The following is a 22,956-nucleotide window of genomic DNA, read 5'->3' as shown; positions in this document are numbered from 1 at the left end:
AAACCAGGTTTTGGAAAGCAAATCAACTTCAGAAACTATAAATTCATTTTTTTAAAAGAAACTTATCAAGGAGGGAAAATAACCTCTAGGGTTGAAAACCAGGTTTACAATAAGGTGGTCACAATGGGGTAGGGGTGGGTGGAGAGCCATCTATTTCTGTCTTATTCTTCTAACTTCATGTCAGAAAGAAGACTCTTCGTGGAGTAAATGTTATTATCGAGCAGCTGTTAACATTTAAACTCAGTTGGGGAAAGAGCGAAAGAGTAACAGGGAAGGAAGAGCAGATGAAGTGAGTCTCCAGCAATTTCTGTAGGCTTCTCCAATTCTCCCAGGACTGTGAGGTTTCCTGGGACACGGGGCTGCCCTCCACTCCGAAGCCAGGACAATCCCACACAAGCCAGGGTGGCTGTTCACCCCACCCTTTACCAGCACGTTCAACGCACCCTGATTCAGGTTTTCTGCACACTGTTAGGTCACCAGATTAATATTTCAAAGACGGTTCAAAGCAGAGCCCACACTCTGGACCACCGTGACCACCAGCAAAAGGGAACCCGGAGTCTGAGTAGGAAAAGATGATCTGTCGCCTCTGGGGGTGGGGCATGATCCTCTTGAGTCTTTCAGGGCACAGCAGCTAAGAATACGAAATAAGTGTGGGTCACGCCACACTCCTCCAGACTAAGAGTGAAAGAAAGACCAGGAAACTTCCCATGCTTTCCCTGGTCCAAATTTTGTCAGTTCTGGAGCTAGGAGTAACTCCCCTCCAGAAAAAAGACATTGTTTTTTTAAGAATATTTTGAACATATAATCATCATTTTAGAAATGCCTGCCCAAGTTAGCCATGTCCGGGAACAATGGTTTAAAACATAGCTACGGGAAAGTGAGAATGTGCATTTCACATATGAGCAGAGATTCAGGCCTGAGTGACAGTATCTCAAAGATCAGACTCTTGAGACAACACTGCCTTCATTATGCACAAATGCATGACTTGCATGTAGAAAAAAAAATGCAGCTGATTATGTACCAGCATTTCAGAAAGCGCCCAGAACACACTGGCAAATCAGGAAGGGGAAATTAATGGTCAAATTAATTTGATGCTACAATTACCTAAGGAGAGATTGAAACTTTTTTGCTTCACTTTACTTTCCTAATACCAGTCTCAGAAATCACATAATTGTTGCATAATATTTAATTCATACTCAAACATGTATTTGGCCATTAGCCCAGTAAAATAAGAAAGGTTTCCTTTAAAGCAACTTTCCAACCTCAAAGGTCAAAGAACAGTAGACTCATTCACCATGAACAGAGGAGCAGGGACTGAAATTGCTTTTCCAGTTACTTACACGTTGGTGGTAAAGATGCCGTAGATCAAATCCAGCTCGGGCAGGAAGAACGTACTCTGCAGTTCATTGTAGTAGAAGGGGACCTCGCCGGGCCGGGAGCAGTTCAAGCGAGCCTTCATGAACGTGGTCCAGGTGTCCTCCAGCAGGAACCGCCCCCCGATGTCGTTCTTACAGACCCGGGCAGCTCTGGAGAACACGGTTTTCCCACAGTCGTGCTCCACGGCATTTTCTCGGAAAAAGAAGTAGGTGAAATTCCCGATGTCATAAGATGACACGAAGTTTGGTTCTGGAGGCCAGAGGAAAGAAGGAAAGTGTAAACGTTCATCTGATGTTTCTTTATGTCTGACCTCCTCAGTATGTTGTCCAAGGAGACGCGGGTTTGTGCAGACAACACACCCAGGTTTCGAGGGATGCATGGGAGCGCCGTGAGCAGCTCAGTGATCTGTGCTAAGAGCAGAACTCAGGACACAAGTTCCAAGGGAGGAGAAATCGCCCACATGATTCCACATATAAGCATCCCGAACAAACGCAGCACTCAAGTCACAGAACGTTAACGCCATCAAAACTGGGCAGCAGCACTTCCAATACACTTGAAAGCAACACATACTACTTATCTATTCTCATGTGACCTTCAGAAAGCATGGGAGAAAATGAGATTAAACATACACAATGGGATTCAGAAGATAGGAGTCTAGTATCATGTTTGTTTGTGTAGATGACAACAAAATTCTTTGATCTTACTTGTACAACGTGAGCATGACTGACATAATTTATGTGCTTTTAGTGAGAACTTGAAGACGGTTTTCATTTGTGAAAACTGAAGCAAACATTGAAACTATCAGGTTAGTGTCCCGAATTCATTTTAGCAATTCCTGTTACTATGGTGACCATGGAACTGCGAGGACCAGCCCTTATTTTCTTATTTTTGGGTGGCTGGGAAATCCACATGGAAAGAGGGGAGTGTATGGAGATGGGGTCGTTGCCTTCCAGCCTTCTGGTCTCAAAATTAGCTTAAAAATAGGGATTCAGAAATGACGAAATTGTGGCAAAATCTTTGCTTAATCACCAAGCTCATTAGGAGTTTAGGAATTTGATAGTTTGTCAACTGAATTTCACATTTAGCATTCGAAGTGCTAACTTCATAGCTTCTTATTTGAGTTCTCTAATGATAGAGACGATACCCTTTCAGACATGGATACGCCTTAACGTTTATCATTAAAAATTCTAATGACCAGGTTTGATTCTTACCCTTTCCTCTACTGCTAGGGGCTTTCTATTCAATTATCAAGTGTCTGAATTTTATGATGTCTTTACAATAATACGCAATAACGTTTTGTGTTCAAAATTAATGGAAAGATACATACAACACTATATCCATAAGGACACATTTCAGGGACAATTAGTTTTGGGGGGTGATTCAATTGGCCTTGTATTTTGCCAGATCCAATCAGATTGTACCAACAGACGTGTTAATGGTAGGACTACCATTAAGTAGTTTTGGCTAAAGACAACCCATTAGTATTAAAAGGAAGACACACAACAGGCTCACCTCAGATCTGAAATGTACACATGGAGGTGGTGTTGACTACTACTCTTCTATCCAAAAAACTGTTGCCAATTTTCAATTAACACACATATTAGGTATCATCACAAAATGCCTCATTTTAACTCAACTTTACATCGTGAAGGTGTAAGGATGACTCTAGGTCGTATAGGTTGTACATGCAATGTGTTCTTCTCAGTCCATGATATTGTTCTTAAATCATTTAATTATGGCAAGTAATAAAGACATCAATAAGGACTATTTTTCATTTATAAACCGTCAAACATCCTATTAGATCACCGTTGCATTAGCCTGAAATGGGTATAAAGGAAACTAGATCACATTGAAATGTATGAGATGGAAGTTAGATGTATTTTCTGTACAGTATGCTTCCATATCTGAGAGAGATGCTCGCAGACACAGGAGGTGATCTGTGTTTTGGGGACATACAGCCACATAAGGGGGCAATTTTTGAATCTGTGTTCACTGAGCCTCCAAAAGAGAATGACTTGTTGAAGAAGACCCCAAAAGCAAAGATATGGAACAATTACAAAACTATATTTGGCTTCTAAAGAAAATATTCACTTATATGTCTAATTCTAAAGAGAAGACTAAATCATTTCATGATCTGTCCTGTACCGAGGCTCTACAATCAGACTGTAGTTCGATCATTGTACTACAAACAAACTACGAAAATTATCACGATCATCACGACACCAGCAACCACAGAGCTGCCCTACGATGGAGAAAACAAAGAAAGAAGGTGCAGGACTGGATGTGTCTCCCCTGGGGCTATGGTCACCAACACACGTGGATGAGGTGTGGGCAGAGTCCACAGGATCCATGAAACACCCTCACAAAGACCTGTTCCTGCTACTCATTTGAGGACACACAGCATGGAGACCAGAGTGCATGTCTCTAGGAAGTCCTGAGCAAGAAAATGAGAAGCTGGGGCGCCTGGGTGGCACAGCGGTTAAGCGTCTGCCTTCAGCTCAGGGCGTGATCCCGGAGTTGTGGGATCGAGCCCACGTCAGGCTCCTCCGCTATGAGCCTGCTTCTTCCTCTCCCACTCTCCCTGCTTGTGTTCCCTCTCTCGCTGGCTGTCTCTATCTCTGTCGAATAAATAAATAAAATCTTTAAAAAAAAAAAAAAAAGAAAATGAGAAGCTGCAAAGATAAAAAGATCTATCACGGTTTCTTCCAGTCAAAGCTGAGTCTATAATATAAAAAGTTATCTACAGAGCAGTAATGCTACCGGGCCAGGCTCTAGACTCAGAGCTTCACATTCATACGCTCGTTAAACTCATAGGAATCACAGCGGTAGGTGCTGTGTTATTAGTTGTTAGTAAACTGTCCACGTTCACACAATTAGCCGTGGGGAGGCATGGGCTGGGGGTTACATCCTGAATCCAGACAGTCTGACCTGAGAGCCTAGGCACTACACTGAAAAAAACAATGGGCTGCAAGAGAATAATTGACTATATTAACAATTTTCAAGAATAAAACTTAGTATTCTGGACGATGCTTTAGAAACCAAAGTGGGGAAGAGGTTGACTCTGAAATGCCCAGATGAAACTTACCCTGCAGCTATTAGGGACATCAGGAATGACACAGAGAAGAAAAAGCCGGAAGAAGGAGCCAACAATCCAAGGGCTTATTAGGCAAGAGTACTGCTGGGAAGCATTTGCCCAATTCCAGAGACACGTTTCAAATGGCGCCACCGCAGCCCCGGAAAGCCAGGGAGTGACTGTTTATTCCATGTTCATCATCTGCTCACTGAGAAACCTCACTCTGATGTGTCTTAGAAGGGGGATACTGGCTAACGCCATGCAGACAGGCCCACGGCTTCCTCTCCACAGACAACCTCCAATAGCTCTCCAACCTCCCTTGAAACAACCGTATGATGGGGTGACAAAGCACATTTTAGACAGAAACGCTCAAACACGTTTTTTTCTGACTGAGAAAATGGGGAAGGATTTGTGCTTAGTGTGTAGTGTATGCTGTTCTCGAATCCTCCACACATTGTAGGTCCACTTAGGGAGCTAACTGACACTTGGAAACACATCCAGCTGTCCCGCGGTGGCCCTTTAGGACGATGATGGGTCCCTGACTGTGGGACCTGCTGTAAAACCAGGGAGCTCCATTTCCTGGAAAGCAGAGCCTTTTGAAACTCAGCCAGTATCCTGTTCCTCTTCCAAAGACAATAAAAGAGCTGGAATAATTGTTAGACAGACAGCCAAATATCCCTCGCATTTATAGATATAAATCTGGAGGTGGGGGATGTTCGAATCTCACCAGCCAGTATAATAAGATGCATAGTGTATCCCTTCCATTATTTAAGTTCTGTCTCTTGTTAAAATGCAATTCACCACAAACTAGTAATCTGTCACTCCTGAGTGAACCGAACAAGTCATAAATCAGGCACTGCCTTCTTGTCCACAATGAACGTGAGTGCGTGAAAGAGAGATCTGAGTGGTCCTTTATTCTTTATTGTCATTACAGCTATACATGAATAGAAGGTGTGCTGTCAATTCAGAAAAAAAAAAGACATGAGTATATGTCAGCTCATTATAAATACATGCACAGAGAAACTCTTTTTTCTCGTGTTTGCAAAACATATTGAGTTATGGATTACAGAGCATTTTACGAAATGTGTCATAAGAGGAAATATGTTTCATTATATGGAACTCTTACTTTATGCATTTACTTATTAGTGACCACACAGACAGGAGTAAGAGAAGAGACCTGTAAGATAATAAACATGAGTAATGAGAAGAAAAGCTTCAACATTTTTGAGAAGAGTTTGACCATGTAAAACCAAATGCTGCACATCCAAGTGGATCCTTCCACTCTGTATTCTTTCTAATGTAACATCTGCATCAGTCTGGAGGTGCCTCATGTTCAGTGGTTCAGTCTGATGACTGACCAAATCATCGATAGGTTCCTGATATAGAAATATTTGTACAAATTAATGCCAATGGATATTGAAGACAGAAAGGAATTCCAATTTGCCAACTTTACAAAAGCCTTACTAGAATCAGAATCTATCATGAATCCTTTTTCAATCAAAAGCCACCTTGTAATACCACTCGCCAAAGGCTGACTAGAAGATGGCTGGGCATGGACCCCATGTGGTCTGTGGCTCTGCTCATCCCAGCTTGAAACCCTGGGCTGGACCATGGGCATCTGGAATATGCTTCCCTTCTGTATGACAATTCAGGGCACAAAAGACCTCTTTGCTATAAGGATTCAAGAGACTGGTGGTACACAGTAGGATTCCAATAAACAGTGCCTATAATTATTATTTCATGATTTACTCTTGATTTCCCTCTTAATTTATATTTAGTAGAACTTCACATAATAATAATGAATAATCAAACATGCAAATGTTAAGCTTAAAGGTGATCAAAATTTGAGAAACAAAAATAAAGCCATGCTCACTGCAAACTATTCCACAAAAAGGAAAGGAGTTAATGGACACAATCTTTAGACATGACACAGTGCGCCAGGCATTTTTAATTCCTTAATTTGTTGGTATCAGTCACCACCAAAACCATTTCCATATATATTCCTAGATTTCATACCCTCTCTCACTGTGCACATTTTTTCCCTGTTACACCTACATGAAAATCTGTTGCAGAGTGTTCCAAAGTAAACTAATTTCATCTGGGTACTTAGTAAGCATGGATAATTACACTAAAATTAAATTAACTTAAGTACAATGTGGTTTAAAAGCCATTGATGTACTAAAGCTTTCCCTAAGACTTCTTGCAAAAGACAGACAAACAGACTGGTAGACAATACATGTTTGTAGGTGTGTCTGTGTGTCCGTGTGTCTGTGTGCGGGTCACATACACACATACCTTCCTGAGGCGTATGTATATACGGCTCAATACTTCCACCTACTGGCTGTGTGACTTAGTCAACTTATTTCACAGCAGACATTCCTGTCCTGTTTCAGAATGGTGGTAACACCACCCCGTGTGTATCATCGGGGAAATCAAAGGCGATGTGTGACAAGTGCCTAGCACTTAATTGCTAATCATCAAAATATAGATCACCATTTATTTACATATGCAAATTAAAATAGAGATTTTATATATATATATATGTATATGCACACAAAATATGTAAATTAATATTAACATACATATCGGTAAACATATCAGGATTTATTTAACAAGCTAAATTATAAACTCTGCATTCTGTATATCAAATTAGGGTTTTTGTTCCCCTCAGAAGATGTGGCAGTAAACATGGGGGAGGTGCTCTAGATGGAGCCCTGAGAGCCAGCCAGAGCCCCCCTCCATCATCAGCTACTTACTCACCGCCTATGGTAGGGGCGGGCAGTGCGGGGCACTGGGGGTGCAGGGTAACTGACACACAGAGCTCATGCCCTCAGGGACAGAGCAAGGAAACAAACAAGACAGACCAACAAGTAATCACAGTGGTGATAAGAACAATGAAGACCACCAGCTGTGAGGGGAATTCAAGAATTGGAAAGGAGAGGATCAGAGAAAAGGCAGAAGGATGGTTGGGGAGGGGCCACCAGGCCAAGACCAGGAGATACCACAGCTAAGAGGAGACCCCAAGAGTGGCCAGGAATGGAATGAAGCTCATATTGGAATGAAGAAATCCACCCGGCAGAAGTCCAGAACGGCAATCCAGGCAGGAGTTGGGATGTCAACTGCTCCGGGAGAGTCACTGAAGAGTTTGAAAGAAAAGTTTACGATCCATGTTCCTGTGTGTGTGGTGGTGGCAGTGGTCAGGGTGGGATGGGGCACCGAGTGTGTTCTGAGTGGTCACTGACAGCACAGTAAGCCCAGATCTCCAAGTGCTTCACTCACTGAGCACCTGGCAGAAAGAAAGCCATCGCATCAAACCAGAAACGTAGTTCCAGCCAACTTGATACCTTCTTGTTTCCGATGAAAATGTAGAATTTGCATGGATATGCTGATTCCAGCAGGAGAGCCAGTACCAACGGGACCTGTGCTGTCCCTCCCTGAGTGAGGTCTGCCGTCCTTATGTGAGGACTCACCTTGCAAGCCCAAAGCTCTCCCCAGAACTCTCCCACTAGGTCTTCCTAGGAGCTTCCCTAACTGGCTGTCGTCTAGATGTTCTCGCGCAAAGTGACGAACACACCCTTGTCTGTTCTCCCTTGCTCTGTTCCAAGCACAAAGCTTCTGCAACCTTTCCTTTCTCCCGCAAGCATCTACGATGTCATGCGTTCCTAGGCTCAATCTGATCAAACTCATTTCACAAATACGTATTTCTGAACATTTTCAAAACGGAAAGTTTCCATTTACTGTGTTCAATTTTTCCTGATTATATTTTCAATGCAGTGGTTCACTTCTTTTAAGAATGAATCATTGAGCCTGCAGAATCGTGAATCAAAACCTAGGAGGTTTTTTTTTTTTTTAATTGGCATATTAACTTGAATTCAAAGATCTTAGAGATATTTTAATGTTTATAAAATAGTTTTAAAGAAGAAGAGGAAAAGATGTGAAGGTTCACTGCAAAAAGATACTGGGCTGTAAGAGTATGTGGTTAGAATACGTCAACCTGAATGACCGTGTGGTCTTTGTCTCCTGAGCTGACCTGGGCCAGGGCAAGGCAGAAGCCGAAGAACAGAGTCAAGTATCCAATATGTAGCAGTGCATGATAAAACGTGAGAGGCCACTGAGGGGATAAAAAGAGTTTAACAGAATAATATGGAGACAAATTTACTGAAACACATAGACCTGGGGATCTTATAAACAGGATGACAATATGATTTATGAGCCAAATGGGAGCACTGTTGAGAGGGACAGGGAGCGATATTATAATTATGCCAGGGTGGCAGGAGGGACCTAGGGCTGTCACAAGGAAATGGTTCATGATCTCTAGACAATACATTGAACCATTTTCCTGCCTGGCGATGTAAGTACTAGAAAATTTCTCTCTTTTTTTAAATTATTTATTTAAGAGAGAGGAGAGCACACGAGCAAGGAGGAGAGGGAGAAGCAGCCTCCCCTCCAAGCAGGGAGCCTGGCATGGGACTCCATCCCGGGACCCTGGGATCATGACCTGAGCCGAAGGCAGCCACTTAACCAACTGAGCCATCCAGGTGCCCCAAGTACTAGAAAATGTCTATACAATATATTATATTCTCTCTGATGGGACATATGTTTGATGCAGGTCTCCATATGACTTAGTATATAGAGCTGGTGCCTTTGGTCACACAATACCTTGGTGGGGAAAAGAATAGCTCATTCATCCATTCTCTCCTGAAATGTTCAAATTGAAAGTCCAAATGACTGACTGGCGAGTAGAGCTGTCACTGCAAGACGGAAGGGATTCTGTGCTCCCCGTCTTTCAGGCATTCAGCACAGAGACGGATCAGTGGGTGACACGGCTTGCAAAGAGCACCACAAGAACCAATTCATTCGTGTCACTTAACAAACTTTTGTGCCCGTGAAGGACTGTTTTAAATTATGCAACAGGCTCTTTTGAGTTTAATAATCCCTGTTCATCTCATCTCTTTTTGCAAGTTTTTACCAATAAGGAAACCCTCCTCACCTTCTCCAGCATCCCCATCCCTCTTCCATGGTAGCTCATGCATAAAAAACGTGGACCTCAGGAGGGAGATGGAGATGGGTTACGATGTTGCTGTTTCCCAAGATGTGGATAACACGAAGTGGGGGAGGGAGCCCATGGAGGGGGCAGGATGCAAGCTCTGGAGTGTGTGTGTTTGCAAATCCCGGCTCACGTACACATCAGCCTAGAGGCTCTGGTTCAAGGGTCCAGTCCCTCTGACCACAGCTTGCTCATCTATAAAATAAGGACAATGTCATCTCCCTTGGCTTACAGATGGCACGTGTACAGAGTCTCCCATCGACTGGCAGGTTCTAAAGAGCTATTGCGACCCTATGAAGATAATCAGATTGGGTTCACAACACAATTTTCAATATACCTGCGTCCCACACAAGATGGGCAATCTGCCTGCCTTAGAAAAGGGGGCTCTTCGTGCTGGGTCCCACGTCACCCGACTGCTCGCATGCTCTAAGCCCACGACGCACCATCCTAGTGAGCTGAGACTTCACCCGTTAGATGTCAGGCTGTAGCCTCGCAGCTGCAGGACCGAAGAGAGCCCACTGTTCACAATGACGCCCCTTTTAAGCATCTCCCCAGATGCCCGTTTAATAAAATATAAAACTAGGCTGCTGACTAGGCAATCATGATTTTTGTTTTGCTTTCCTGAGCTTCTTTTCCTTGATACAGACTTGACTTTTCCTACACAAACATACTTCATTCCTAGGCTCCACTTGTTTGTATTTTACTTGCCCTGTGAAAGCGGCCTCCAGTTGATGAATTTCCCGCTCCAGCAAGTGCCGTCCACCCAGGGAGCCCTGAGAGCACGTGATTCACACCATTAGGGACTGTGCTGTGTAGACTCTGCCAAAAGTGAACTCACTCACTGTCCCCAGGACCAGCCCGAGAGAGTCACTCTGACCTGGCCATGCCTACAGCTCTGAGAGGCGGCATCTGCTCTCAGGGAGACGTGCTAAGCTCCTCCACCAGGCACCTGTCGTCAGTGTGAGGAGAAACAATTTCTTCTTGAGTTAAGCACAGGGGGGGTTTTCTCCCTCCAAGTAAATTATCTTTAATCATGAGGAGGTTACTCATTGTGCTTTAAAGACCTCAAAAAGTCTATTTCAGGCACGGGGAGCACCATCAAAGTATTTCGGACCAGAAGTTGAGGTTATTACCAAAAGAGTTCTCTTGGCTAGAAACATAATAGCTCATATGAAACCATATTGTTAAAATGAGAAGGCCTTTGACTTCAGGTCTGTCTGCTTCCACATGAGGTCCTGGTTGGAATCTGCAGAAATAGAAGGAGCTGGGGACCTCATCGGGACAACCCCGTGGACAGGCAAACACTTTCCCCCGGAGAAGGACAATGAGCAGGTCGCCGAATGTTAATAAGATGATGTCCGGGGCGCCTGGGTGGCGCAGTCGTTAAGCATCTGCCTTCGGCTCAGGGTGTGATCCCGGCGTTCTGGGATCGAGCCCCACATCAGGCTCCTCCGCTAGGAGCCTGCTTCTTCCTCTCCCACTTCCCCTGCTTGTGTTCCCTCTCTCGCTGGCTGTCTCTCTGTGTCAAATTAATAAATAAAATCTTTAAAAAAAAAAAAAAAGATGATGTCCACGTAGACGCCCATGCTGATTTATGAAGGCTCATTTACAAATTGGTTTTTCCAAGTTCCCACCAAGGTTTTTTTTTTTTTTTCCCTCTCTCTGTTAAACCATGTAGTTCCCTTGGAACCCACAAACTGAATTTGCATACTATCAATTTGGAAATGTCATTTTCCCCTTTTTCATGGGTTTATTGTTTCCCCAATTTGATTGCCAATTTCTTGAAGGTGAGTTTTATACTTCCCTATTTTAAGCATTGACCATTAAACATTTATTATCCTGCCTTACAGTAATCATTTAATAAAGGTTATTAACGATGAGTATTTTAATGCATTAAAGCTGTTAAGGTATTTCTCTAAACACATAAATTTGTTTTCAGAGTGATTTTGGCACAGGGGATAAATCTGATGTTGAAACTTACATTCATTACCAAACACATAACTCAATGATTCAAATTCCTCCAGAACATTATCCAATCGATTGCATTGCATTTGATAACTGAATAATAATGGTTGAGCAGGAGTTTCTAAATGAGATGACAAAGGAAGAGTTTTTTTCTGATGTTTGGACCTGAATCACTTTCAAACATACAAATCTATTTTTTTTTAATTCTGGGTTACAATTATGACATATTCCCTTTGCTTAACAACACCATTCATAGTTCTACTATTTACAAAATGTGCTTATCTCCTACTCATTCAACAAACGTGGATGGGCATCAACTGTGTTTCAGACTCTGGGTGAGATACTGAGAACTCAAAGAAGGCTCATATATAATCCCTGCCCTCAAGGAATTCTTAAATGTGTGCGGCAAGCAAAGAAGCAACTACCCATCTAGTAACTCATTTATTCAAAAAATATAGATGGGTGCTTACTATATGCCCAGCACTGCTGAAAGCATGTGGGACACATCGGTGAACAAAACACATTAGCCCAGCCACTGGGGACCCTCCATTCTAGGGGAGGGAGGAGACAAGCACTAAAGGGCACAGGAGTTAAGGATAAAAGCTGAGCATGGTAAGAGGGACCAGGTGGGTCAAGATGGGAGAGGGTGTCACTTCACATAAGGCAGTTGGGGGGCATCCCATTGAGAAGCCCCATCTGAGCAAAGCATGGATGGAGATAAACCAGTTGGCCGGGTAGATTCTGGGGGGAAAGAGCTTTTCTGATAGAACAGGGGGTCAGCAAAGTACAGCCTGCTGGCCAATTCTACCCACTAGCTATAAAAACGTTTTATGAGCACACAGCCACCGTGAGTGATCAGGTGAGCACTGACAATGGCCACTACAAGGAAGGAATTGAAAAGCTGCAATGGGTTGGGGCACCTGGGTGGCTCAGTTGGTGAAGTATCTGCCTTCAGCTCAGGTCATGATCCCTGGGTCCTGGGATCGAGCCCTGCAACAGGCTCCTTGCTCAGTGGGGAGCCTGCTTCTCCCTCTGCCTGCTGTTCCCCCTGCTTGTGCATGCTTGCTCTCTCTCCCTCTGTCTCTGACAAATAAATAAATAAAACCTTTTAAAAAAACAAAACTGCAATGGGGATAACACAGACTGCAAAGCCTAAGGTGTTGATTCTCTGGCTTTTGCTGATCCCTGGGAGACAGCGAAGAGCCAGCAGCCCTGTGCAACATTTAAGAGACCAAAGCAGAGGGAGCAAGCGTTGGGAAGAAGGAGTGAGGACACAGTGGTAACAGGAGGCCATGGGTAGGGCCTCGGCTTTCTCTGCAGGTGGAATGGGGACTCTGCGGGTTTCAGGCAGGAGAATGGCTGAGAGCTCCGGTATCGTGGGATAAGCACATTCATACGTTATGCAAAGAAGGGATGGGAGAACCCATGGAGTCCAGGAAACTGGAACTCTAACTGGAGCTATGGGGGACAGGGGGGCAGGACTCGGGAAGAGGAAAAAAAAAAAAAAATCAAGGTAAGTGAGGATAGCCTGAAGAGCGTGTGCACAGAAACGTGGTGGGGAAGGCGTGTCCCTGCACACTTTCCCTCCAAGGACGCCGCCAGTGCACACAAGGACATCGCAGGAGTCAGGGCAGAGAGAACGGGTGGAGCCAGTCCACAGGGGCAGGGAAGAGAAAAGAGCAAACCCGACGACAGTGTCAGTAGCCAGCCCTCGCTGACGGCCGATGGCACGTCCCACCACCTGCGTCTTGCTGCAACAGTAGGTGCAACGGTGCCGCTGGGCACCCAGTTATGGGTGTTCGGCCACAGAGTCGGGGGTAGTAACAAACTACCTGCAACTCTGCTATTAGACAGAAGGGACTTAGCTTGCTTGAGGCAGCGTGCTGGAACTAGAGCAGGTGTTTATGCTGCGTCCCTGGGGACATTTGAGCCTCGACAGGTTCTTACTCAGGGCTCCCTGTGTCCTGGCGGGATGTGAGCCTGGACAGGCCAATGCTACCATTTGCCTGAAGATTACCCCCAAAGCATGGAGATTCCCGAGAGGCTGGGGTGGCCAAAGGGCCCCGGCTTGCTGTGCTCTGTCCACATGCCCTGAAGAACATCCTGTGTTTCTGTGTGCTTCCCTTAGACTGGGTGTCCGTGTGCTTGCTTCTGGCAAGCCTTCGCTATGGTCCTCTGAGGGAAGAGTTCAGACACAGAATGAGCGAGATGAAATGCTCTTCAGCATGTTGCCTAGGAGAGGGGCACCCCTTCCCGAGAGATTACTGGGCAGAGAAGGGATGCTCAGCGGTCAGGGTGGCAGTTTAAGTGAACACTGTCCACACCAGTGGTCTGGAGAACGCAAGGAGTAAACAGGTGAAACCCAGCTGAGCCTTCAGCAAAGAGGAGACAGCACTGTCTGCTAAGAATGAGACGCTAGCATTGAGACAAGGAGGCTGAGGAGTGAGCAGAGGATTGACCCATACACAGCACAGAACAAAAAGTGGGGCTGGCATCAGAAATAAGGTGCTGCAGGGTAGGGTGGCAACATTTGAGCATTTCTTTTTTTTTTAAAAAAAAAGATTTTATTTATTTATTTGACAGAGATAGACAGCCAGCGAGAGAGGGAACACAAGCAGGGGGAGTGGGAGAGGAAGAAGCAGGCTCCCAGCAGAGGAGCCTGACATGGGGCTCGATCCCATAACGCTGGGATCACGCCCTGAGCCGAAGGCAGACGTTTAACGACTGCGCCACCCAGGCGCCCCTTGAGCATTTCTTGATCAGCCCACCACTGCAGATTGAATTATATCCCACCATCCCCAAAAGATATGTTGAAGTCCTAACCCCCAATACCTGTAAACGGCACCTCATTTGAAATGGGGTCACGGCAGGTTGAATTAATATTAAGGTCATACTGGAGTACGGCGGGCCCCTAATCCAGGATGACCAGTGTTCTTACGTGAAAATGGCCAAGCGAGGACATAGATACACAAGGAGGAGGCCACGTGAACACAGAGGCAAAGAATATAGTGATTTGCCACAAGCCGAGGAATATCTGGGGCTTCCAGAGCTGGAAGAGGCAAGGAAGGGGCCTCTTCTATAATCTTCAAAGACTACTGAATTTTTCCTGTATAAGGTAACTAATTGAATTATGGAAAGGGCCACCCCTGTGTATAGGCAAATTGTCCTATGCACAAATTAATCACAAACACCAGATCTGAACACAAAAATTGTGCTGACCATAGTCAAAAGGTCTTATCCTCCAGACCCCTCTCCTGCTGAGACAATTCTCTTTCGTCAAACAAAATTGTTGGCAAAACCCGAAAAATGTTCAAAGCAAAGGAGTGAGTTCTGGTTGTGATCATAGGTGAGCAGCTGTTAGCTAAGTGACAGCCTGAGATGAGTAAGTAATGAACCCCGTGAGTTCACGTCTGTGAGTGAGTGTCATGAAGCCACACTTTCAATCAGCAGGGCCCGGGCTTTCCATTTCCCCAATGTGGGACCTCGGATGCTGAGGGGGGAGCTGCCTGCCGACCCCATGGGGTGGCTCGTGTCTCCTCACTCAAGAGGTCACAGGCTGAGTATTCTTAACTGAACACACCAGCTCCGGGTTTTCCAGCACACCCACTCAGCTCTCTCAAGAGTAAATCCAAACCTCTGCTCTCCATTTGCTCACTCCGTGCCTTGATTCTCAATCAGCTGAAAACTCTGGAGAAGAATCTAAGTGCCTCATTGAATGGGTTCCTAAAATCACAACAGGAAATAGGACCCTTTTTTGGATATTGTAGAACTAACTTTGTTTTCAGCTTGTTTGGGTTTCTTTATTTGTTTTTGTCTCATTGAAGGGGAAAGACATCTGTGCATTTTTATAGGAAGATGGCAGTCATCGCTAGAAAGGAAGAAATCTGAGACTAGGGCAAAAAAGGGAAGGAATAACAGATACAGCAATAATCTCAAGTGAAGAAAGAAAATGACTCCAGAACACAGTGGGGAACTGAGACCAGGGCGTCTGGTCACGGAGCAGATGGGATGCAAAGTGGAAATCCCAATGAGGTCAGGAAGAATAGAGGCCCCTGCTTCCAGGCTCAGCAGCGGGGGAGAAGCAGAACTAAGTGGGGTCACAGCCCAGAATCTGTCCTGGATGGTCCATCAGAGCCAAAATCCAGGGCCAACCAGGAGTAGAAATGGTATCTCGGGGCTCAGTAGAAGTCACTGCCCCAACAGGGCACAGGAGAAGGAAGAAACACTCAACACTCAAGAACTTTCTGCTCTCTGCCCTGGGAGTGAGGGCCTTCCATTGTGGGTGGGTGAGGGTAGGTGGGGCTGACGGCAGCAGGGCCATCCGGTGTCACGGGAATGAAGATGACAAGGCAGGCTGAGTGCTGACTCCACCCTGTTTACCTTGGGCTGATTTTCAGTTTCTGCAGTTGGATTCTATCATCTATAAACCGCAGCACATTTTAGGAACCCAAAACATTATCCGTTATGTTCAACAAATAAGGAAAGCCAGCATGCCTATGGTGACTGTGGTAAGCAGGGTTAGCTCTCCCACCGCCCTTCTCACATCCCCTGACTCTCAGACAGAAAGCTTCCACCCAGAGGTTAATGGAATCAAACCATCTGATCAGCCAGTGGGTATCAGAGTCACGTGCAAAGAAACAGTCAGTGTTTATAACTCATGCTATGACCTCAATTGTTTTTCCAGGGTATTCTTCAGAGGGTCACTTTTGGGGGGAAAAAAGAGAGAAAGAGAGAGAGAGAGAGAGAGAGAGATGGTATTCCTAATTACTTTTTACTTTGCTTTGGACAAACTCTAATTACAAGGTCTTTGGTTGGGGGAGGAAGATGATTTTGATTTTTAACTGGAAACTTTGCATGGTCAGAAAAAAATCAACAAATGAACAGAAAGAAGAACTTTAAGCTAAACAGATGAAAGCTTCAGGGCCCGAAGGGGGCTGAAACCAGTTCAACAGAAATAATGTTAATGAAGAAAGCTAGTTACAGCTTCAGTTTAGGAAAACAATTCGTGTTGCCTTTTTGAAGGGTAGAGAGTCACTTAAATTACTGGAGAAAGTTGATGAGGATACTCTCTTCTCTACAAGGAAGTCTTTTTTTTATTTTTTAATAATAATTTTTATTATGTTAATCATCATACAGTACATCCTTAGTTTTTGATGTAATGTTCCATGATTCATTATTTGTGTATAACACCCAGTGCTCCATGCAATACGTGCCCTCCTTACTACCCATCACCTGCCTATCCCAATCCCCCACCCCCCTCCCTTCTGAAGCCCTCAGTTTGTTTCCCAGAGTCCATAGTCTCTCATGGTTCATGCCCCCTTCTGTTTACCCCCCCTTCATTCTTCCCTTCCTTCTCCTACCAATCTCCCTGCTTTTTCTTATGTTCCATAAATGAGTGAAACCATATGATAATTGTCTTTCTCTGCTTGACTTATTTCACTTAGCATAATCTCCTTCAGTCCCATCCAATACATGAGAAACAAATAATCAAATCAAAAAATGGGCAGAAGATAGGAACAGACACTTTTCCAATGAACACATACAAATGGCTAACAGACACATGAAAAAATGTTCAAAATCATTAGCCTTCAGGGAAATTCAAATCAAAACCACCTTGAGATACCACCTTACGTCAGTTAGAATGGCAAAAATTGACAAGGCAGGAAACAACAAATGTTGGAGAGGATGTGGAGAAAGGGGAACCCTCTTACACTGTTGGTGGGAATGCAAGTTGGTACAGCCACTCTGGAAAACAGTGTGGAGGTCCCTTAAAAAGTTAAAAATTGAGCTACCCTATGATCCAGCAACTGTGCTACTGGGTATTTACCCCAAAGATACATATGTAGTGAACAGAAAGGCCATATGTACCCCAGTGTTCATAGGAGCAATGTCCACAATAGCTAAATTCTGGAAGGAGCCGAGATGCCCTTCAACAGATGACTGGATTAAGAAGCTGTGGTCCATATATACAATGGAATATTACTCAGCCATCAGAAAGAATGATTACAAGGGAGTCTTTTAAAGGCAACCTGGTGGCTGGTTTGACTATATTATTTGGAGAAATGTTTGTGCTGTGTTTATATATACATACACAAATAAATATGCATATATAATGAGCCTAAGCCAGTCATTCTCAACCAGAGGCATTTTCTCCCCCAGGAGACATTTGGAAACGTCTGGAAATTTTTTTATTGTCACAACTAGGCGGGGGGGTGCTATTGCATCTAGTGAGTATAGATAGGCTAGAAATACTGCTGCTAACCATCCTATGATAACCAGGACAGCCCCACACCACACACACATCAAAGAATTATCTTTTCCAAAATGTCAATAGTGCTGAGGTTGAGAAATTCTCGTCGACATAATTAGCTTGTACTTGACAAAAGGCCAGTAAATCTTTGTAGAACTTGAAAGCTCGAAATAATAAATATTATAAGGGCAATTTCAAGATTTCATCGTTGTGCAAGATATCAAATGAAGGGACGACATGTGACCCACGTATCTATCCATAACGTTGTGTACGTGTGTGCGCGTGCTTGTGCGTGTGTGTGCGCATGCGTGTGTGCGCACATCCTCACATGAACATACACATAGACAGAGGGCTCGATTTCAGCTGGCACATCTCACTCAGGACATTGCACAAAGCCAACCTCTATTCAGGAGGTTGGCACCACCTTCTGACTGCTTAGTGAGCACATGACCAATTTCTAGCCCAAGACTGAAAGGAAGTCTTCTGGGGCTTTTGGGTTTCTTAAAAAAAAAAAAAAAGACACAGGAATCTGGCTTCTTCTGCTGCTGGATATTGTCATACCTGTACCCCCGGAAGGGCCAGTCTGAGGACCACAGTGCCAGAATGTGGGTCGCAGAGAGACCAGTGACAGAGCTCATGGACGCTCCCACCATCGAAGGACGTAACTCCGAAGACGCCCATCCCAATGCTCCGGGTACGTGACTTACACTTTTTTAAATCGATCAAGCTCTTTGGAGCTACCTGTGGCCAAACACATTCTGTTACGCAGTGTCTGAAAATTTCATGAGATGCTAGTAATTTCCTGCTTTTAGATATATAATGAGAAGGGAAGAAAGAATGCACATGCACGTCCAGATATCTCTGAAAGGACATCAGATTTCCTGAACTTAAACAACAGCGTAAAAAACAGCTGAAGTTGCATGAACGGTCATACCAACATTAGCCCCGTTATTGTGGTCTCTTCCCTTCTACTCCGAAAGAGCCCCACACAGATGCCCTTCCACACAGACACACAAAACAAGTAACATTTTGATTTCTTTAGAAATAGTTTTTCTTGGGAAGTGCGACAGTGTGCTGTTGAGCACGAGTAACCACGCATTACAGACAAACGAGGTGGGGCTCCGGCAGCGACCGGAAGACTCACCATTGAGCCACTTGGAGTTGTACTGCGCCGTGCGGAGAGGAGGCAAGATGCCCAGACTACGGTAAATGGCGGGATCCCGTCCCGGAAAGTCCATGGCTGTGGCGGCATACAGCTCCCCGCCGGGCGTGAGAAGAGCCGTGGAATTGTGCTGGGGGCTATAGGGGCAGCGGGCCATGCCACTGATCTGATCGTGGATCTCGGTCAGGTTATTCAACTGTGGGGGAGGACAAGAGAGACGAAACCGATTATCCCCCATGAAAGCCCTTGAATAGTGTGCATGGATTCTGCGGCCCCAACCGCCAGTGACTCATGTGCAGTAAAGTCTCTGGGGCTCAGGATCAGCCACGACAGATGTGTGCACTCTGATTTTGATGAAAACGCCCTGCGGTGGACTTGGATGGAGGATCTACCAATCAGCTCCCTCATCCCCCTTCAGAGTTGCTGGACCTCACACCATTAAAGTCTCACGAAAAACAAAATAAGAAGATTATACATGGGTCCCATTTACAATGCATGGGCACTGCAGATCCTTCCACTTCAATAAAGAAAACTTCAATATTTAGAGAAACACAAACCACAATATAGATGATGTGCGATTTTATCACTACAAGTGAATTAAAATGCAATGAATAGCCCCAAACTGTGCTCACAGATAAGGATGCGTGCTATTTCGGACTGCGTAGCCCAAATTTCCAAGACTTGGTCAGTTTTCAGACAGAAAACTCGGGGTCTTGCAAGCACCTGGTGTGAACCCAGCTTCTTGGATGCTGGATTCCCAATCGATCCTTGAACGAGAAAAGCTCCACTGGTTTCTTCATCCTGACCTGGATGGTAGCAGAGCAGAAGGGCTGGATGAGGGATCCAGACACACTGCTCGCTCTGCCCTCAGAGGTTTAGCTCCGGGGAAGTTACTTAAATTCTTTATACCTCAAACTCTTGTTTTACTACAACAGGAACCCAAAGGATAACCATGACCTGGGGTAGATAACCACTACCCGAGTGGGTGTGAAGCACTGAGGACAGGGCGTGACACCGAGGGCTCTCTCTGTGGGCAACACTTCTCATCCCCCCTCCTTGTCCTCCCTGTCTTTCCAATAAAGGAATGCTAGTTTGAAAATATTGCAGATGATAAAGTCAGGCTTTGAGAGAAGTTACGTAACCAGGAAATTAACATAACAGTATTTCTTCATCATGTTCCCTGCGGGACATCAAACTCCTATCTCGAATTAGGAAGACTGCACATGCGCTCTGACGACCCCGCGGACCTAGGGGTGTAAGAATCGGGCACCGAAAAGTCTTCCGCCAATAAGGACAGGTTAAAAGAAGAAAGAGGACAGGTTGGAACTTCGCTTTGCCCAGGGCTTGGCCTTCATATGTTGGCTTGCTTTCATTTTTTTGACATTGCTCTTATCCAATTGGTCAATTATATTTTCATTATTTGGACTACGATTTTAAGGCCATTTACTACTTCTCAGGATCTCTAAAGTAAACCAGGATAAATGAAGAGTATGTTGAGGATTAGTGTTTAGGATCACTGGTGGGGAAAAGCTGGTAGAAACAGTTCAGACACATATTGAAATTTAATTAAACAAACCAGAGTCACTTCCAGTTCTTTATATCCCAGGCAGTGTGATTAGTAATAAATCAATGCATCAAATATTTATTCAATTTGAAAAAAAGGATTTTTTCTTTGATTTAAAAAACAGCTCCTTGGAGAAGAGAAATACATGTAAAAGTATAGCTTTAACATAATGTTTGGGTTTTCCTGGTATTAAATTCTGTCGAGGCTCAAGATGAAGACTTACCGTGCGGTTGGTGCAAACAGGTGTAAAAGCATTGGTCCCACAGGTAAATAACCGGTCGCCACCCACCAAAAGCACCCGGATGTAGTTTTGACATTCCTCCTGGGAAAAGAAAAAAACCACACACACACAAGACGTGTTAACAGGCCTGAACATAAGAGGAATGGCGAATGTAAATATATTTTGACTGGCTAATAAATTATATGGTAATTGACCACTAAGAACAAAAACAAAAAACCTCTTAGATATTGACCCTCTCAATAGCAATAAAACTGTTAAATATTCTGACTTTCTCTATCCACACACTTGTTCAGTAGAAGATATTTATGAAGATAAATATACACATTCAGTTAAAATCTCAAAGCATTTATCTTTTTTTGATGAATGTGGTTTCATTTTGAATAGTATCTGTTAACAGTGCAAACCCGAAATCGCCTTGGATATGTGTTAGGAGAATAAATGAAAGGGAACTACCGGATGCCCCTCATGAAAAGGTATCTTAGAAAACTTCTCTGGAACGTTGAAAAAAGATGTTACAAAAGCTTCCGTAAATGCAAGGGTCACATGTGAAGCTCTGTATACAAATTAGAATAAGTTCTACATAGAGTTTTCAAACTGCTATTCCATACACAGTGAGAATCTATAAACATTTTGATTGTTGATGGAGAAGTAAAAATATAACTAATAAGGAAAGGGTGTCCAGAACATGTGGGATGAAACCCCATGCTGAGTGATGACCCAGAGTTGAGTATGTTTTGTGCTTGCAAAGCATGCAGAGAGAATCTGAGACACTGTCATCATAGTGCATGGACTTCTGAGCTAGAAAGCTCTTCATTCATTCAGCAAGCATCTACTGATGAGAGATTCTTTGGTAGACATTGTGCTAGAGGTCACAATCTAAGCACTCAGCGGAAAATGAAAATACAGGGTCATAACAACTACTATTGAGCTGTCCAGAGAACAGAATATTACTACCTTCAGAAGGAAGGGGAAGGGAAGAGATGGAGGAAGGCTTCCCAGGAAGTGATATCTAATGTATGTTTTAAAGGAAGGATAGAGGGCTCCTAGGTGGCTCAGTCAGTTAAGTGTCTGCCTTTGCCTCGGTTCATGATCCTGGGGTCCTGGGATTGAGTTCCGCATAGGGCTCCCTGCTCAGCGGGGAGTCCTTCTCCCTCTGCCTCTGCTGCTCTCTCTCTGTGTCAAATATATAAATAAAATCTTAAAAAAAAATAAAGGGAGGATAGAATTTAGTGAAGCTTCCCAAAAGAAGTGCCATCTGACACTTACAGGATTTAATGACCTAAAAAGGGAAAAGACATCCCAAGTGGGGGGAGTGGACTGTGCCGAGTTGCCGTGGCTGGAGACTGAGGTGCTTTCGCTGTGTATGGAAGAGGTCACACATACAGTATGCAGTCAGACAGGAGCCCACTGTGCCTAGTGAATTTGAATTTGACTTTGAATGTGAAGGGACCTGTTATTTGTTGTCATTGCATGAAGTCTGACCTGATCCAATGTTGAAGGACCACTCAGTGTAGACGCTGAACTTGAGCAGGGAGATCCCAGTTAAGGAGACTGACAAGGAGACCACGTCCTTAACTGGGTCCCTTGTCCTTTAGTTCCTGGACCGGCTGGGGGGGTTGTGGAAGGGCACAGCCAGAACACAGTGAACCAACAGGACATGGTAAGGAGCCAACCAAGTGGACAGAGGCAGTGTCACATGATCCATGACGGTCCGAATCGCACGCTGCCCTGGGTAAGCAGCTCTGCATTTGACGGCGCGGCAATGCTCCCTTCAATCAAACGGAGCCCCGATCTCCACGCAGTGCCGATTTGCCGTAACTCAGTCTGCTTGCTGGCCTGGCCGTGAGGATGATGAAAAGAGCTAAGTCTGGGGATCTGCTTTCTAAATATGAAGCAAAATGTCAGGGATAGATAATTCTCCCAATACCATAACTAGCAAGAATCCTAACAAATTATCAAGGGCTGCTATTCGGAACACACGTTGAGAAAAACAACAACAAAAGGAATGAGGCTCTAAGTTCAGTATGAGAAGATGGAGAAATGAATGTCAACAGGAGGCAGTGTACCAGGTAGCTGAGAAAGGTACAGCAGATGGGGAGGAGGCTGGTTTTGTTCTGCTCTGTTTTGTTTTTATGACTAGGGAAAGGGCACAGAGTTCAAAAAAGAAAGAACAAAACAAGACTTCAAAGAGCCTCATGGTTACCCCTTCCCAGGCTCAGGGGGCACAGGGAGGACACAGAGGAGGGGCGAGGTGGCCCGGCCATGTCAGGGAGCACA

At 44.5% G+C, this 22,956-nt stretch overlaps 1 protein-coding gene across 1 annotated transcript in view; it reads right to left on the bottom strand.

Moving 5' to 3' along the window:
• Positions 1-22,956, bottom strand: part of SEMA5A (semaphorin 5A) — a 482,957-nt gene that overhangs the window by 141,750 nt on the left and 318,251 nt on the right. The window contains exons 6-8 of the mRNA XM_040630558.1: positions 20,662-20,760; positions 18,857-19,070; positions 1,341-1,626 (exon numbers count right to left, since the gene is read on the bottom strand). Of these exons, the coding sequence (XP_040486492.1) occupies positions 1,341-1,626; positions 18,857-19,070; positions 20,662-20,760 (599 nt within the window). The remainder of the gene's footprint in view (positions 1-1,340; positions 1,627-18,856; positions 19,071-20,661; positions 20,761-22,956) is intronic.

Source organism: Ursus maritimus, unplaced genomic scaffold (assembly GCF_017311325.1).
Source record: "Ursus maritimus isolate PB19 unplaced genomic scaffold, ASM1731132v1 scaffold_15, whole genome shotgun sequence".
NCBI lineage: Eukaryota > Metazoa > Chordata > Mammalia > Carnivora > Ursidae > Ursus > Ursus maritimus.
Note: the sequence above shows the minus strand (reverse complement) of the source record. Positions and strands in the feature narration are given on the sequence as shown.